Source organism: Ochotona curzoniae, unplaced genomic scaffold (genome assembly GCF_017591425.1).
Source record: "Ochotona curzoniae isolate NIBS_2020 unplaced genomic scaffold, NIBS_Ocur_1.0 contig_1976, whole genome shotgun sequence".
NCBI classification, from domain to species: Eukaryota; Metazoa; Chordata; class Mammalia; order Lagomorpha; family Ochotonidae; genus Ochotona; species Ochotona curzoniae.
The window spans coordinates 1,391,283-1,407,908 of NW_024465279.1; the positions used below are offsets into that span (position 1 = coordinate 1,391,283).

The 16,626-nt window shown below is 56.6% G+C and overlaps 1 protein-coding gene across 7 annotated transcripts in view; it reads right to left on the reverse strand.

The window, feature by feature from the left end:
• Positions 1 to 671: 671 nt before the first annotated feature.
• FGFR1 (fibroblast growth factor receptor 1) overlaps positions 672 to 16,626 on the reverse strand; it is a 40,857-nt gene continuing 24,902 nt past the window's right edge. The window contains exons 2-17 of one of the 7 annotated variants that reach the window (XM_040970630.1): positions 14,859 to 15,125; positions 13,563 to 13,646; positions 13,167 to 13,339; positions 11,291 to 11,414; positions 10,271 to 10,461; positions 8,276 to 8,420; positions 6,132 to 6,349; positions 5,188 to 5,333; positions 4,868 to 4,989; positions 4,374 to 4,484; positions 3,282 to 3,472; positions 2,672 to 2,794; positions 2,445 to 2,515; positions 2,185 to 2,322; positions 1,961 to 2,066; positions 672 to 1,850 (exon numbers count right to left, since the gene is read on the reverse strand). In XM_040970630.1, coding sequence (XP_040826564.1) covers positions 1,674 to 1,850; positions 1,961 to 2,066; positions 2,185 to 2,322; positions 2,445 to 2,515; positions 2,672 to 2,794; positions 3,282 to 3,472; positions 4,374 to 4,484; positions 4,868 to 4,989; positions 5,188 to 5,333; positions 6,132 to 6,349; positions 8,276 to 8,420; positions 10,271 to 10,461; positions 11,291 to 11,414; positions 13,167 to 13,339; positions 13,563 to 13,646; positions 14,859 to 15,125 — 2,387 coding nt within the window. In that variant the 3' untranslated portion in view covers positions 672 to 1,673. Of the gene's footprint in view, positions 1,851 to 1,960; positions 2,067 to 2,184; positions 2,323 to 2,444; positions 2,516 to 2,671; positions 2,795 to 3,281; positions 3,473 to 4,373; positions 4,485 to 4,867; positions 4,990 to 5,187; positions 5,334 to 6,131; positions 6,350 to 8,275; positions 8,421 to 10,270; positions 10,462 to 11,290; positions 11,415 to 13,166; positions 13,340 to 13,556; positions 13,647 to 14,858; positions 15,126 to 16,626 lie in introns of all 7 variants that reach the window. The other 6 variants (XM_040970622.1, XM_040970640.1, XM_040970619.1 and 3 more) reach the window with 6 other exon arrangements.

Consider the following 16,626-nt stretch of genomic DNA (forward strand, 5'->3'; position numbering starts at 1 on the left):
GTCAAAGGAAGAGACCCCACTGCACGGTCTGGAAGCAAGACCCCCCTCCCGGGCTCCATTTGCCCAAGTATGCTTCCTTTAAACACGGACACAAGTTGTAGTACATCCACCATTGCACCTGTACACGAGACAATTATACAATGGCTAAGAGCAACACTGGAGCTTCTTCAAAACCAAACAGAACTCCTAGGCAGAAAGGGAACTTGAGGCACTTGGCCTCATTTTCCCTACAGCAACGAGGCTTGTCATGTTGAGCGCTCATCTCATTTGTAGTACAGAGGCTGCGTGGGCTGAACCAGAACCCTAACTCAGAAGCCAGCATCAGCTGGACAAGGGACAACCAGCAGGTGGCAGAAGAAGTAAATTTCCAAGCAGCCAAAAACAAAACATGCAGGGAACTCCTCACCTTCCTCCCCAGCCTCTTCTGGGGGGTGGGGTGGGACAGAGACCATCCAGGGAGTCAAGGTGAAATGGCCCCAATCAGAGCAGTTTTGGAGGTGCCCAAGGATAGTTTGGGGGGAAGGTAAGGAAAGAGGCGAACCAGCCAGGAGCTAGCATAGCAGGGTAGAGGTGGAGGGAGTAGACACACCCCGATTTGCCTTCCCCGTGGCCATGGTTAAGGTCCCCCTTGCTCCTGCAACCCCTGCTCCACTCCGCCACCCCCAGTTTCCTCCGTGGTCAGAGGCTGCTATGGCCCTCCTGCTCTGCCAAGGCTGCCCTCCCTACCCCTGCAGGAGCAGGGGAGAGGTGGGAGGTTTGTCCCTGGTGGTCTAGGTGTAGGTCTCAAGGGGAGGAAGGGGCTTCAGGGCACATGCAGCACCAGGGCCTAACGGGGGACCCTCTTTGACCCCCTTCACACAGCCCGTATAAAAATGAAGCAGCAGCAATTTTATTGAGGGACCTAAACTGAAAATAGGTTTAGAACATAATTTAAAAAAATAAAACAGCAAAAGTAGCAAAAAATATATGACCTTTTTAAAAACATTTTCCTTTTTTTTTAATCCTTTTTTTTTCCTTTTTCTTTTTTTTTGTTTTTAATATATAGCAACTGGCCGCCAGGAGCAACTTAGCTGATGGGTAGATCTCTCTGGTCACGACCCTTTTAAAAAAGACATGTAAATATATAACTCAAGATTTATACACTTTGTGTTTTTTTTTTTTTTCTTCTTCATAGCTATGTACAAAGCCCCCAGTTTCTCAGGGCTGGGCCCCCCGGGCCACAACACCACTCCAGGCCTGGCTGCCTCCTGGTCTTCCGGTACCAGTTATTTGGTCAGCAAAGCATTAGTATTGGAATTAATAAGCCACTGGCACCACCACATACTCTGGAGCAGCTGGAGCCCTCAGGGCTGAGCCCCTGGCCACCAGGAGCAGCACCCCCGCCACCCCGCCAGCTCTCTCCCCTTGGTAGGCTCTGCTCTCACACCCACCGCAGGGGCTGTTGGTCCATTACACAGGAGGGAACGGAGCTGCCACCAGCAAGCAAGCCCCTTGGCGCCTCGCTCCAGAGCCGGGCAAGAGGAGGAGTTAGAGGGGGCACTTGGTGGGGCCCAGGCAGCCACGCAGGAAGGCCTCAAGTGGGCAACCGGCTCCCGCCCGCAGGATAAAGGGGGGCGGTGAGGAAAGGCAGTGAGTCCAGCAGGGGTCGTGGACCAGGGAGGGTCTGGTGGCAGTCAGCGTCGTTTGAGGCCACCGTTGGCAAGCTGGGCCGGGCGCCGTGGCAGACAGGGCTCCTCTGGCAGCGGCTCGTGCGAGAAGACGGAATCCTCGCCCGAGGAACAGGTGGAGCTTCGGGTGTCGGGAAAGCTGGGCGAGTACTGGTCCAGGGGCATGGACAGGTCCAGGTATTCCTGTGCCAGGAGACAAAGCAGAGCAAATAGGCGCCCTCTGCTGCGATTCACAGCACCCGGTTCTCACGCTGCTACTGTGGCCTCCACGGGAGGACCAAGGGCAGTTGTACCTGGTTAGAGGTCAAGGCCACGATGCGGTCCAGGTCTTCCACCAGCTGCTTGAAGGTGGGCCTCTGAGAGGGCACTGCATGCCAGCAGTCCCGCATCATCATGTACCTGTGGCCGGAGGGCGAGGTCAGGAGGAAGGGGGAGGCGCGGAACCCAGCCCCGCCCAGGGGTGCCCCCCTGGAACCTCTTGCCCCACCCCACGTGCCCAGCTCTGGGTGGGGCTTACAGCTCATTGGTGCAGTTGCTGGGCTTGTCCATACGGTGACCCTCCTTCAGCAGCTTGAAAAGCTCCTCCACAGGCACGCCGGGGTACGGGGAGCCGCCCAGAGTGAAGATTTCCCACAGGAGCACCCCAAAAGACCACCTGCCGGTGAACACACTGCCGCTGCACCTGGGGGCACCTCAGGCTGTTCCGAGGGGGACCCCCACGGGACAGGAATTCCGGCTTGGGGAGAACATCAGCCCCAAGGGCCCCGCATCACTCACACGTCACTCTGGTGGGTGTAGATCCGATCAAACAATGCCTCAGGTGCCATCCATTTCACAGGCAACCGGCCCTGAGGGCAGCACGGGAGAGAGTTGGGGGTGGCTCAGGACAGGGCAGCACCTCACACAGGGGACAGGTGTGGGCACATCTACCCCCAGTTCCCTGGCCAAAGCAGCCCAGTGCCAGGCTAAGAAAGCCAAGCGGGAGGAGCATCACGGGCACTCACGTTGGTGGTCTTTTTGTAGTAGTCAATGTGGTGGATGTCCCGTGCCAGGCCGAAGTCGGCAATCTTCATCACATTGTCCTCGGTCACCAGGACGTTCCTGGCGGCCAGGTCTCGGTGGATGCACTGCAGAGAGCCCAGGCCCAACGGCAGGTAAGGAGCGCTCACCACCTTGTACCCCTGTCCCCAGAGTCACTCTCATTCTGCAGCCAGCAGGGAAGCCTTGGTCTTCCCTGCCCCCTCCGGACCTTCTGTCCCTTCCATGAGAGCATCCACTAGGCTTGTCCATCACTCTGCCCCATGCTTTCCTGGGCTCCCCTCTCAGCTTCTGGCCCTGCAGCCGAGGCTGCCCCTTCACACCCATCTGCATGGGTGCTTACTGCCTACACTTGGGCGTTGCTGGCCGTCCCACTGTCCTCTCTCCTGCCGCCCCAGCAGGATCCTCGGTTGGTGTTGGAGGAGACGGATAAGATTGTACAGCTGCTGCCCGAAGCGATGCAGAAAGGGGTAGAGAGGTGCAGACAAGAACCCGCTTGCCCCGGTTCTTCCAAAAAGGATGCTGGGGGAGCGGGGACACCAGGATCTCACTCTGGGGTGTGCTCTGCGTTCTCACCTTCTTGGAAGCGAGGTACTCCATGCCTCGGGCCACTTGGTAGGCACAGGACACCAGGTCCTTGGAGGAGAGCTGCTCTTCGGGGTTGTGGCTGGGGTTGTAACAGTACTCCAGCCCGGGGGGCCGCCGTGCCTGCAGGTACTCCCGCAGGTTGCCCTTGGAGGCGTACTCCACAATGACGTACAAGGGACCTGGAGCACAGGGAGGAACTATCATCCAGGCAGGGCGGAATCCTCCCCCCAACACCATGCCTAAGCTTCCTTTATGGGGGAAGCAGGCAAAGCCATTCTACTATCTAAAAAGTCCGGGGATGGAGGGGGTGTCGGAGGTGGGGGGGAAGAGACCTCCTGGGGCTGCTGTGGAGGCACAGTGGGCTAAACGAGCACCTGCAACAACAACATCCCCCAAGAATGTCAAGTTTAAGTCCCAGCAGCTGCATTTCCAGTTTGGCTTCCTGCTACTGCACCTGGGAAAGCAGCAGAGGGTGGCCCAAGTGCCTGGGTTCCTGCATCCAGCTGGGAGACCTAGATGGAATTCCAGGTTCTGTACAGTGACCCTGGTCCATCTCTGGCCGTTGCAGCCATTTGGAGAGCGAACCAGAGAGAGAATGGAAAATCCCTCTGTGTAGAGCTCACAGCCTTTCAAGTAAAATAAATCTCAAAAGATTTTTTTTTTAAGAAAGGTCCCCTTCCCAGCACAGTGCTGGGCTGATGGTGGTGGTGTGGGCACTGAGAGCCTTTACTGAGACCACAGTCGCTCACCGGTTCCTGTGCCAATGTGACTCTAGTGCCCATATCCCTGGAAGAACATCCACGGACATCAGCAGCCCAGAACCCCTCAAAATACAGCAGGGAGAGCAAGGGCTGCCCCATGTCTGTGCCTAAAGTCGTGCGTGCAGGTCCCCAGGCCTCCAGCCCACCCGCCTGCCCTGCCCCGCTCTCCCCACACACCCCGCATGCCCTGCCCCGCTCTCCCCGCGGTCTCCTACCGTCCTGCGTGCAGGCCCCCAGGCCTCCAGCCCACCCGCCTGCCCTGCCCCGCTCTCCCCACACACCCCGCATGCCCTGCCCGGCTCTCCCCGCGGTCTCCTACCGTCCTGCGTGCAGGCCCCCAGCAGGTTGATGATGTTCTTGTGCTTTCCGATCATCTTCATCATCTCCATTTCTGAGATCAGATCCGAGAGATCTTTCTCTGTCGCATCCGCTTTGCATACAAAAACCAGAACACAGGATCAGAGGAAAAAGGCAAGGGAGCCAGGAGATGGTGTCCCCGTGGGAGCCCCCTTTTGTGGACGAGGGGGACTTCCTCCCCAACCCCCACTGCCCCCACCAAAAAATTTATTTTCTCCTCCCTCTTTGTGGGAGCCGCTGCTACAACTATATGGGAGTGAGTGGAGCAAGATGATTCAGCTAGCGACAGGCCTCGGAAATCAACCCCCAACTACAGCCACAAAGGGAGGACACGGTGACCCCGGAGTGCCCCTTCCGCTCCAGGGCAAGCTCAAAGAGGCCGTGAGAGGTGGCAGGTGTTTGGTTTGGCTGATGGCTGCCTCCGGTTTGCTCAGCAAAGACCCGAACATTACTCACACTTCAACATTTTTACAGCCACTTTGGTCACACGGTTGGGTTTGTCCTTGTCCAGCCCGATGGCCTCTGCCAACACCACTTGGCCAAAGCAGCCCTCGCCCAGGGGTTTGCCTAAGACCAGTCTTTTGGGAGACAAACATTGGCATTAAGTGAGGGCTGGTTAATTTCACACACACACAGAGGATCTTCTTGTCTATTCCTCCTTAGTTCAGCCAAAGGGCACAAAGTGGGCAGCATTCTCTCTGCAGGTGTATCACACACCTTCGGGGACCGCAAGATCCCAGCACACCTGACCCACACGAACAAGAGGCTGTCCGCACCTGTCTCGGGGCAGCTCCCAGCGAGGGTCTTCGGGAAGCTCATATTCAGAGACCCCAGCCAGCATGGGGGTCCCGCTGGAGGAGAGACGTGAAGGCCGCACAAGAAGAACCCCTGAGTTCATGGATGCGCTGGAGTCAGCCGACACCTACAGGGAAGAGTGGGGTCACCCTTCTAGCAAGGAGACGGGGTGCTGGAGAGTGCACAGCAGTAGGGGGTGACCGTAGGAGGCCACGAGCCCCATGTTCTCATTCTGACACCAACCAGCCTGGGAAAGGAGCAGCCCAAACAGGCCTCCCTCGGCTTGGCATTTTTAAAGTGCATCACTGCGGCATCAACTATTCATGCCTCAATTCCTTGCGAAGATTCTGCCTTGGGTTACAGCCAAAGCACGTTCCAGAGCTAGCACAGGGGGCCATGGGTGACCCCACCCACACCTGGGGACCGACTTGGGTCCTCTTCTCTACCCCTCCAGTTGGCCCTGGGGATGGCTCCGACGCATAGCTACATATTTGGACCACACAGGACTCCCCATCTGCCTGATCAGGGGACATGCAGTTGAGGCACGGAGGGCACAGGTTAGTTATTATGGGCCAGGCTAGGGTGAAAGCAACTCTGCAGGGAGTTGACGCTGCAGCATAGTGCATAAAACCACCGTGTGCTATGCTGGCATTCCACGTGGGTGCTGGTTCGAGTCCCGACTGCTCCACTTCCAATCCAGCTGCCTGCTAATGAGCCTGAGCAAGCCATGGAAGATGGTGCAAGGGCTAGGGTCCCTGTTCCTTCCATGGGAGACCCTGAAGAGGCTCCTGGCTCCAGACTAGCCCCAGCCATGGCAACCATTTGGGGGAGTGAACCAGTGGATGAAAGATTTCCTTCTGTCTGCTCCCCGGATCACCTCAATAACTCTGCCTTTCAAATGAAGCAAGCCTTAAAGCGTGCGAACCCCCCATCTACTTTCTGTTACCTGTCTGCGCAGGGGGATGCTCTTGGCCAGCTTGTGCACGGCCATCTGGCTGTGGAAGTCGCTCTTCTTGGTGCCGCTCTTCATCTTGTAGATGATGACAGAGACCACCATGCAGGAGATGAGGAAGGCCCCTGTGCAATAGATGATGATCTCCAGGTACAGGGGCGACGTCATCACGGCCGGCCTCTCTTCCAGGGCTGAGTTGATGCAAACAGGGCGTCAGTAGGTGCTGGTGGCCCCGGACCACAAGGCCTGCCTCCTGCCACCCTGTCCTCGCTCCAGTACAAAAAAAACAACACCCATCTTCTCTGTCCTGGCGATGCTCAGAGTGGCGAGCCAAGCTGCTAGCTAGGTTGGGGGTTGTGGCACTCACAGGATCAGGCATCCTGGGACTTCTGGGGTGTCCTTAACCAGATGGGAGGCCCCTAAGCGGGAAGGACTAGGACAGCCTTGCTACCCAGTCCTGTTCTCACTCATTCTACACATTGTTCCTCCTTTCAAAGAGGGGACACTCTTCCAGCATGGGCAGATTGCCTGTTTCTGAGGAGGTGCCACTCAAACAGTGAAGCCCTGGCTTGGGACCTGCCCTGCACCTGCTTTACCTCCATCCGGCCAGACATATCAATATTTACACCAGCCAAGCTACTCATGTCGAATTTTGCTTTCAAACATGTCTGAACTGCTCTAGGTTAAAAAAATAATAATAAAAATAAACTTTTTTCTGTGTAGTTCTTGTAGAGTTGCCACCCACACAGCGGGTCCCGTATGGGCACTGGTTCAAGTCCCTGCTGTTCCACTTCCAATGCAGCTCCGCGCTAGTGCACCTGGGAAAGCAGTGGAAGACAGCTCAAATCTTGGGACCCCTGCACCTCACAGCCTGGCTCCTGGCTTTGCACAGGTCCAGCCCTGGCCACTGTGGCCATCTGCGAAGTCAATGAAGGGATGGCAGATCTTTGTCTCTGCAAATTCTGCCTTTCAATCTTGGGGGTGGGGAGAAGAGTTCTACCTGCAGGTGCTACATCCTAAAACTTGGGGGGCAAAAGGGGTGGTGGGTGTGTGGCTTTAGTCTCTACCTCTTCATCCATTTGGGACTCCCTGCTACTCCGCTAGAAGCTAAGCCAGCCCAGCCGCACAGAGCACTCCCTGCCCCACCCACACAAGAGGGCCACCACTCTCTCCCATCTGGAACTCAGCAGCCAGCCCCAGAGGGGACAGCCCTCCCAGGGCAAGGCACGGGGTATGGCCCAGGCTGGCGTGGCACAGAGATCTCCCAGGCCCTACCAGGACACGGACAGAGCAGAAGACAGGACCAATGAGGGGTTGCACAGGGGGCACAGATGGGATGATGAAGAACATAGAACACATGTGGACCGCTAGCCGAGGCAGCGAGGACAGGACGGAGGGTGCAAACAGCCAGGAGAGTGGCCAAGGTCCAGGCCCACGTACAGCACACCAAGCTCCAGCCCCCAAGGCCACCATCATCCTGGCTCAGATACAGGCTCCTTCCCTCCTGGGCCAACACAGCTTCCCTCCCAGGAGGGTCACCAGGGAGGATGGAGGGAATGGTCAAGGCCTTTAAAACTGGCCTGACCTATTTGGGGGTCAAGTTCAACACAGCCCTCCCTCCTGGACAGTCGCCAGAGAGGCTAGAGGGAATGACCAAGTGCCCTGAGGCCAGCCTGACTCATGGTGTCAAGTTCTCTTATCTAGGTACAGCAGACAGGGCGGGCAGGTGCTACCCTGCCCTCTGCGAGCAGGAGCAGGGATCCTTCTCAGATTTCCCATATGGGTGAAGGAGGATCGGGTCTGTCGGACATTCAGGGACCAAAGGAGCCCAGGAGGGAAGGAGTCTGCCTTTCAGGAGAGCCCAGCCGGGAGGGAATCCAGAGCCCAGGCATGCATTGCGTGGACCACGGCGGCGGGGAGAGTCGGATGCAGGTGAGCAGGTGGGAAGCCACCTCATGTTCCTGTGGGACTAGGAAAGCCCCAGAGCCAGAGGAGAGCCTTCAAGGCCAGAGCTCCTCTCCCTCTCCCTGCCCTGTGTCTCCCCGCCGGCGGCCCTGCAATGCATGCTCCCCCCCGAAGGCCGTGGCGAGGGCAGGACACCGCAGTGCAGTGTATACCTTCCAGAACGGTCAGCCATGCAGAGTGATGGGAGAGTCCGATAGAGTTACCCGCCAAGCACGTATACTCGCCCGCGTCCTCGAAGGAGACGTTGCGCAAGTGAAGCACCTCCATCTCTTTGTCGGTGGTGTTAACGCCGGCCGTCTAGGAAGAGATAAGGAGAGCGGAAGTGGACAAGCGAGAGAGGTTGGGGCGTGAGACCTTGAGGGGATAACAGACAGGAGGGGAAGAAACCAGAGCGACAGAGGCTCCCCAGCGTCTCCTCGGCAGCTAGGAACACACACACCACCAGCAGCAGGACCTGTTAGAGGGAGAGAGAGCGCGCGGCCCTGAGGGGGGGCAGGCCGGCAGACCACTGCTGGTTACGACCCTTCACCAGGCGCTGGCAGCCACTGGCCCATCCCAGCATGCGGGCGGTGGGCGGCATGGAGAAATGGAGCCCGGTGGCCAAGGGGCTGTTTGGTTTCAGGTCAAGAGAAGTAGAGAGGGAGCACACAAGAGGGAGGCAGGGGTACACACACACACACACACACACACACACACACACACACACACACACACACTCACACACACACCCTGCAGATACAGGCCTGCAAGGGAATGGCTAGTCCCTTTCCCCCTGATCTGTCGCTCAAGTCTCATTCGCCGCCCCGGTATGACTGCATCCCCACAAATCCACGCACAGGTGCACAGCCAGCCAGGGAACACCACGCAAAGCACACTGGGAGCCAACGGACACCAACACAGAATCAAACCAAACCAGCCTCCCGGGCCGGGTATTTTTCCATGGCTCTGGGCACGAGGACACAGGAAGAGAAGAAGGAGGTGGAGAGGGGCCGGCGCTGACTTCCCACGGCCCTGGCGGTCGCGCATGGGGCTGACATGACCCTTCCCAGCACAGGGTCCCCGTCCGGCTTCCATTACCTTTCGCCTCAGGTCTGGTGACAGTGAGCCACGCAGACTGGTTAGCTTCACCAATATAATTGGAAACCTTACACACATACTCCCCGCTCTGGGCCTCTGTCACATTGAACAGGGTCAGCACATCTGAATCCGAGCTATTAATCCCCGAATGCTGGAACAGACCAACGACACAGCAGTCAGTCGGGCAAGTGTGGACACCACGGGGCCCGTCCTCTGCTTCCCGGCGGCTTTCCGAGCAGGCCCAAGGAGCTAAGGTGAAGTGGGGAAGACGGTCCAGGAGGTTGCTCGCTCCTTTTTAGTCGGGGTGGGGATGGGGACACGATAAGCAGATATCAAAGTCCCAAGCATTTAATAAAAAGAAAAGCACTGTTGCAAATGCTGTGGCCTCCGAGTGTGTGACACCTACACCCTGCAGGAGCACGGCATGGGCTGTACACAGACATGGGCAGAGCCCAGCGCCACAGCCCCATTTCCCAGGGCACACTTTCTGCACCAGCAGCCATGGGAAGCGACAGCCGGTAAGTCTTTGGGACGGCCAGCCTCCGGGGAGGATGAGCGCTAACTGTGGGATGGTGAGGTGAACGGCTTTCCCAGCTTCGGGCTACTTCCTGTTGCAATTACCTTCCCTGGATTAATGGAGCATTCAGAGACAACTCAAGTCTGGGAGTGAAAGGAAGAAGGAAGAAAATGCCATTACTCCTCCGGTGGCACAGAATTTACAGGTGGCATTTGATGTCCCAGCTCTGTTTGAGCTGCGTGCCCTTGTCCTTCACCCCATCTACTCTAACAAGAGCAGAACTTGGACACTTGTGGGAGGCTGGCTGCAAAGGCTGCGGTCTCGGGCAGTGAGCAAGCAAGGCAGTGGGCTTGCCCTTCCCAAGCCCCCGGCACCTCCACGGCACCTCCACCTCTGCTCCCAGCCCAGCTCCACTCTGATCTCCTGCTGGTCCTGGAGGCAGGGGCTGGGGCCCACCCCTGGGGCCCCAGACAAGCCTGACTGCAGAACTGGAGCCCCAGGAGAGACATGGTCTCCATCCCAGCACCCTGGCCCAGCAGTCCGGGGTGATTACCTTCAAGATCTGGACGTAGGGCAGGTTGTCTGGACCAATCTTACTGCCGTTGACCTCGATGTGCTTCAGCCACTGGATGTGGGGCTGAGGGTCACTGTACACCTTACACATGAACTCCACATTGCTGCCCAGGGCCACCGTCTTGTTGGCAGGCAGTCCCGCCTGCAGGATGGGCCGGTGAGGGGAGCGCTCTGCGGGCAAAGGGAGTGGTGTGGTCCTGGCCGGGATGCCCTGCCCTCACCGGTTTCCCTCAGGCCTCACAGGATGCCCACCTCAAGGCCGTGCATCCATCTTTACACACAGTGTCCTATACCTTCATAGACAACACTCTAACTTGCACCCTTGGAACCCAGCACCCAGAGGTGCTCCGAGCAAGGTGCAAGAAACAGCGGCACCACTGTTGACGGGCAGGTGTCACAGACAGGATCTCATATCCTGGCTTCTGATTCGCTGGTGTCAAAACCAAGATGAGAGGCTGGTGAGTTTTTAGGCCTCACCCATCTCACGGGTACAGGACGTGGTCCCTTCAGAAACAAGCTTTTTTTTCTGCCAAGGGCCATTAGGCTATTTCTAACATCACTGGCAGGCCATTGAAAAGGCCCAACTTAAAAAAACAACGAGTTACTGTGGATATATTCGATTTTGGAGCCCCGTTGTGGTTGCATTGGCAGAGCCAGACCCAGCACTTAGAGGGGACACGGGCTGAGACGGTCTCCAGTTCTGGCTGCCGAGGAGCAGCTCCCCTGAGCCTCAGTGCTCACCCCAGAGTCGGCACTTGACCTCTGAGCTTCGGCCCACGCGTGCCCTGCAGAAGTGCCATCCGACTGGCAAGGGGCGTTATAATACGTGTACAGGCATTGCTGGCATGCAGGCACCTTGTACTTCCCGGTGACACATTCCTGCCTGACCCTCTTAATTCTCATTTACACAGAGGTGTGAAAGGAACAGCTGCCCTGCTCGAGGTGACCTAGTTGCAAATGCTCTCCTGATGCCGTCCCCACGCACCCCACGCCCTCTTACCCACGACATCCAGCTGGTAGGTGTGGTTGATGCTGCCATACTCGTTCTCCACGATGCAGGTGTAGTTGCCCTTATCGGAGGGCACCACAGAGTCCATGATGATGCTCCAGGTGGCGTACCGAACCTACAGGAAAACAGACCAAGGGACTCCACTAGGCAGGGGCCACAGGGCCCCGGATCAGAGCTGCTGTGCGGCAGGGATGAAGGAAGAGACGCATGATGCTCAGCCTGGTGATGGCTGACAGCCTCAGAAGCCTGCCCGCCCCGTGGCCTTCAAGGCCAAGGTTCTTTCGCAAACTCTCCCAAATGCATCAAGACTTTCCTCCACCCTGTACTTCTGACCATGGCTCCTACTAAGGGTCTGGCTGCCTTTGGCATCTATCTTGTCTCAAAACCCACCTTCTCTACTCAAGCTCTGACCGCTCAAAACTGTTCTCATCCTCGCAGTCAGGACCTGTCCTGCAACCACTGACCACATCGTCTGTTTCCGACAACAGCTGCCCACCAACACAGCCCTCCAGCTGGCCTGGGAGGCTCTTACAGACTTGCATCAGCACAAACATGGTGCTTTGCACACAAGATCTGCTTAGACAACGAATTTAGAATTTCCCTCTATTCTTTCTGATTCTGTCTCTCTCTCTCTCTCTCACACACACACACACACACACACACACACACACACACACACACACCTTCCATCCAGTGGTTCACTCCCTAAATGGCTATAATAGCTGGGGTTCAGGCAGATTGATGGCAGGACCCAGAAACTTTCTCCAGATCTCTCAGCGTGGGTGCAGGGGCCTAAGCACTGGGGCCAGCTTCTGCTGTTTCCCCTGGTATGTCAGCAAGGAGCTGGATCAGAAGTGAAGCAGCCTGGCAATGAACCAGCACCCACACGAGACGCCGGTGTGGGAGGTGCTGGCTTAGTACGCTACCCAGTAATTGGAGGGAGCTAGAATTGTGGCATAGTGAGTTAAGCTGCTGCCTGCAATAGTAGTATTCCATCCACAAGCTCCACTGCCAATCCAGTGGAGCCACAGCCATCTGGAAAAGCAGTGCAAGATGGTTCAAGTTGTGCACCTGCACCCATATGGGAGACCTGGGAGAAGCTCCTGGCTCCAGACTGGCACAGCCCCGTTGGAAGCAGCAGCCACTTGGGGAGTGAACCGGTGGACAGAAGATCTTGGGGTCTCTCCTTTTTGTAAAAATCTACCTTTCAAATAAAAATAAATCTTGAAATAAAAAAATAGGCATTGGGGTTTGAACAATGCTTGTACCTTCTAAGTGATGTCATTTCCAGCACTTTCCTAAAGAGGCACTTTTAAAACAGCTGACAAAGACATCAGCTCTGATACTGTTTGTCACAGCAAAAAAAAAAAAAAAAAAAAAAAGTCCAACAGCACTAAACAGTTCTTTAAATTATGGTGATATATATATATATATACATAATATATATATATATATATATTTTAATAACAGACTGCATTATATGGCCATGAAAAAACATCATCTAGATTTGGTTAAAATAAAATACAACAAGACTCATGTCACTAGGGTAATAAGTGATAAGAAATGCTACACACAATCACATCAACTTGTAAAAACCACACACTGAAAAACACTGCAAAGATATCTGGCACAGAATGAAGAAGAGAGAAAGGTCTGCCACTTGTGGGTTCCTTCTCCAAACGGCCTCAGTGGCCAGGACAGAGCCTGGCTGAAGCCAGGAAAGCCTGGTCTCCCACATTTTTCAGAAAGTGCTAACTTTATAGTTAGCAAGTGTTCTTTAAAAACACTTCGAGGCATTTAGTGAAGCCCTTCCGCTTCTCCCACCCCTCCTCCTCTCCCTGTCGTGTCCATAACCACCCACACAAACCTTATATCCTCCAATTCTGTGGTCAGGTTTGAACTCCTTGCCATTTTTTAGCCAGCGTAGTGTGGGGTTCGGCGTCCCACTGGAAGGGCACTTGAACTTGACGGTCTTGGCGGCTGGCACCGCGTGGAGTTTCTTTTCCATCTTTTCGGGGGATGTCCAGTATGGAGCTACGGCTGCCCAGGGAGAGCCCAGAAGACAAGGGGCTGGTCAGGCTGCAGAGTAAGCCGCTGGGGCACGAGCAGGGAGCTGCCCCTCCCACCCACCTGTGCCACCGTCCACTGCTAACAGATGCTCAGGGGAGGTAAAGTCGGGCACCAGCGCCCTCCAAGCCCCTCCTTTCCCTCTCCAAACACAACTCCCAGGCCCAAAAGATAGGAAACAGTGTCTCACGCATACGGTTTGGTTTGGTGTTATCTGTCTCTTTCTCCTCCGAAGAGGAGTCATCATCGTCGTCATCGTCCTCCGAGGAGGGCAGCGCATCTGCGGGGAGAAGTGGCAGCGGGTTGAGGCGCCCCCCGAGACAGCTCCGGGTTTCCACTCATGTCAACGGCCACCCCATGGAGACTGGCACAGATCAACGCTGATAGCCAGCCCCATACCAACTCTGCTTCCAGTCAACTGCCTGTCCCTCCCTGTCCCCAAGTGCCCAAGGCAGTGCATGCCCTGCACTGGGTGGGGCCGGTGGGGCCACCCTTCTCCTCCTCCATTGTACTCCACCCTCCCCGGGGTGGCAGAGGAGGGCAGTGGCTCACGGCTTCCTTAGCACTGCCAATCATCGGTCCACCGAGGCAGATTGAGGCATAATGGAATCAGAAGCTAGTTTCAGGGGCTGGTATGGCACAGCAGGTTGAGCCACTGCCTCCGATGCAGGTGCAGGTTCAAGACCTGGCCACTCTACTTCCAAGCCAGCTCCCTGCTGGTGGGCTTAGGAAAGCAGCAGAAGATGGATCAAATACTTTGGCCGCTGCTGCCACCCACATAGGAGGCCCCGGATGGAGTTCCTGGCTCCCGGCTTTGGCTTGGTCTACTGCGACCGTTGGGTGGAAAATTTATCTCTGTGTCTCTTTCTCTGTAACTCTGTCTTTCAGCTAAATAAGTATTTAAAACAACTTTTGAAAAATTAGCAGCTAGTTCCAAAGTCAGGGCCCGGCACCTGACATCAGAATTTCTGTTAAGACTTGGGACACCACCCCTACCACCTACCATGCTGGCATCTCTGTCCGTCAGGCAACCACCCTTTCAGAACTGACTCGACGCACGTGTGGCCACCCATTAAGTGCCCAAAGCAGGTCTTTTTCCAAGAGTCAAAATCACTTTTAAAACCAGGTTCTCAAGTCACAGAGTGCCTGTGAGTGTGGTGGTCCACCCGGTTCTCTCCATCATCCCAGTGGGGACATGGGGCTCCAATTCCACCTGGAATACCACGCCCAATTGGCAAGGGCTTGGGCAGGATGCAGCTGTCTGGCTCCTTTAGCCTTCTGGAGCTCTGGGCAAGCTGTGGTCGTGGTGGTCACACTCCAGGGTATCAGCAGCCCCCTCCGGAGCTCTGGCCTGTCCCATCTAAGCATCCCCTTGAAAGCTAAAGCCACGCGGCCAGCAGGAGCAACGTTAGTGGGCAGCACTTTGGGAAGCAGGGAGGGCAGGGAAGGTGTGGGTCCAGGGAAGGCATGAGGGTGGGGCTTGGCTACCAACCTGAGACGTTGACGGAGAAGTAGGTGACGTCACTGCCGGAGGGGCTGCTGGTCACGCAAGCGTAGAGGCCAGAGTCGCCGGGCACGGAGTCCCGCACCTCCACCTCCTCGCCTGTGATGCGTGTGCGGTTGCCTTCCGCTAGCTGCACCCCGTCCCGAAGCCAGTTGATGCTCTGCACATCGTCCCGCAGGCGACAGCGAAGCTGCAGCAGGTCACCCGGGTGGACCAGGAAGGACTCCACTTCCACAGGGGCTCCCCAGGACTGGGCTGCAGCCACCCCAGGGCGGGCAGGTAGGCGGGTGGCAGAGGGGTGAGGAGGGGAGGGCAGAGGAGGGAGTGGCGGGCAAGGGAGGAGGGAGAGACAAAGGGAGTTACACTGGCCACACTGGAAACAGCTGGCTGCTGGGATGCCCCCACCCCCAACGCCCGCCCCACCCTGCTCCTCCGAAAGTCAAAAAGGAAAGAAAGAGGCAAAAGTTAGGAAGCAGCTGCAGCAGCATTAAGCGGCTCACTCTGCCCAGGCCTCCTTCGCTTCCAGATGCTGCCTACTCCTTCGCCAAGAGTGGCCGCTGCCCAGAGGGGAACAACCCATTCCTTTGGGCCAGGCCAGTCTCACCGTTTGGAAACCCAGCCATCCCCACCCCACCCGTATCTGTCCACATGGCCTTCCCATGAGTCAGTGTGCTTGGACCCCCAATCACAGCACAGGCTGTCCACAAGCTCTTGAGTGATTCGGTGGGTGTGCCTGGGTGGGGGCAGGTCTCCGTGGGAGAGACCCGGCTGCAGAGAGGTCGGCCCAAGGGAGCCACTCTGACAGGTGTTGGGCTGTAGAATTCGGAGCCTTTGCCTATATTAGGAAGGGAGACCCACAGCTGCCTCAAACCCACACTTGCTCTGGCAGCAGACGCTGCCGCACACAAAGCTCCTTTCTCCTCACTGCCCGCCTCCAGCGCCCAACTCGCCCTCCAAGTCCCCACACCGGCCTCTGCCCCAGCATTGTCACAGCCACCTGCCCTTCATCCAGCACAGGGGGCTGGACCCTGTCCAGGTTGTGTAGAGCTCAACAAGATCCTATCCTGCCCGGAGTGTCCACCACACACCCACGACAAGTCCTCCATCCCTGCGTTATGAGAGGGGTGGGGGGCGAGTCTCCTGCTTCTGGGTTGGGATGTGCTAAGGTGTTTTCTTGGTGGCCTCTGCTGCCACTCCCATGGGGCCGCTGCAGAGCGGGCCCGTCCTATTGCCTCCCCACCCCCACGTCCTGGCTTCTGGATCCTTCCCTCACCTCACCTTTGAGGAGTGTTCCTCATTTTTCTGCCAGACATCTAGCACATGGAAAAGTAAGAGTGCCCTATGCGACAGAAGGCACCAGTGACCCATGGGGTTTGTCCTGATGGAGCCTTGGGACCATGATGAGGCTGGGCGGCCCAGGACACATTTCCTGGCTTGTGTCAACCCTATGTTGGGTCATTGAAAATGGGGTGTGCGAGGGTAGCCAAGAGTTCAGGAACCAGAGCAACTGACCTATGATTTATTTCTGTGACTCGGTCAAGGGGACACCACAGAGGTGAGCAGACCACACCACAGGGTTAAAAATAAGCCTTTGCGGGTGTTGGAAAAACTGAATCCTCCCATTTGAAATGGTCTGTGGTTTTTGCCCAGTGATGTAGCATTAGGAAATCAGTTTGGACCTGATCCTCAAGGAAGACAGCAGGCCACTCCTACTGATCAAACCTCACCCGCCCCTCAAATGACCTCACGGATGAAA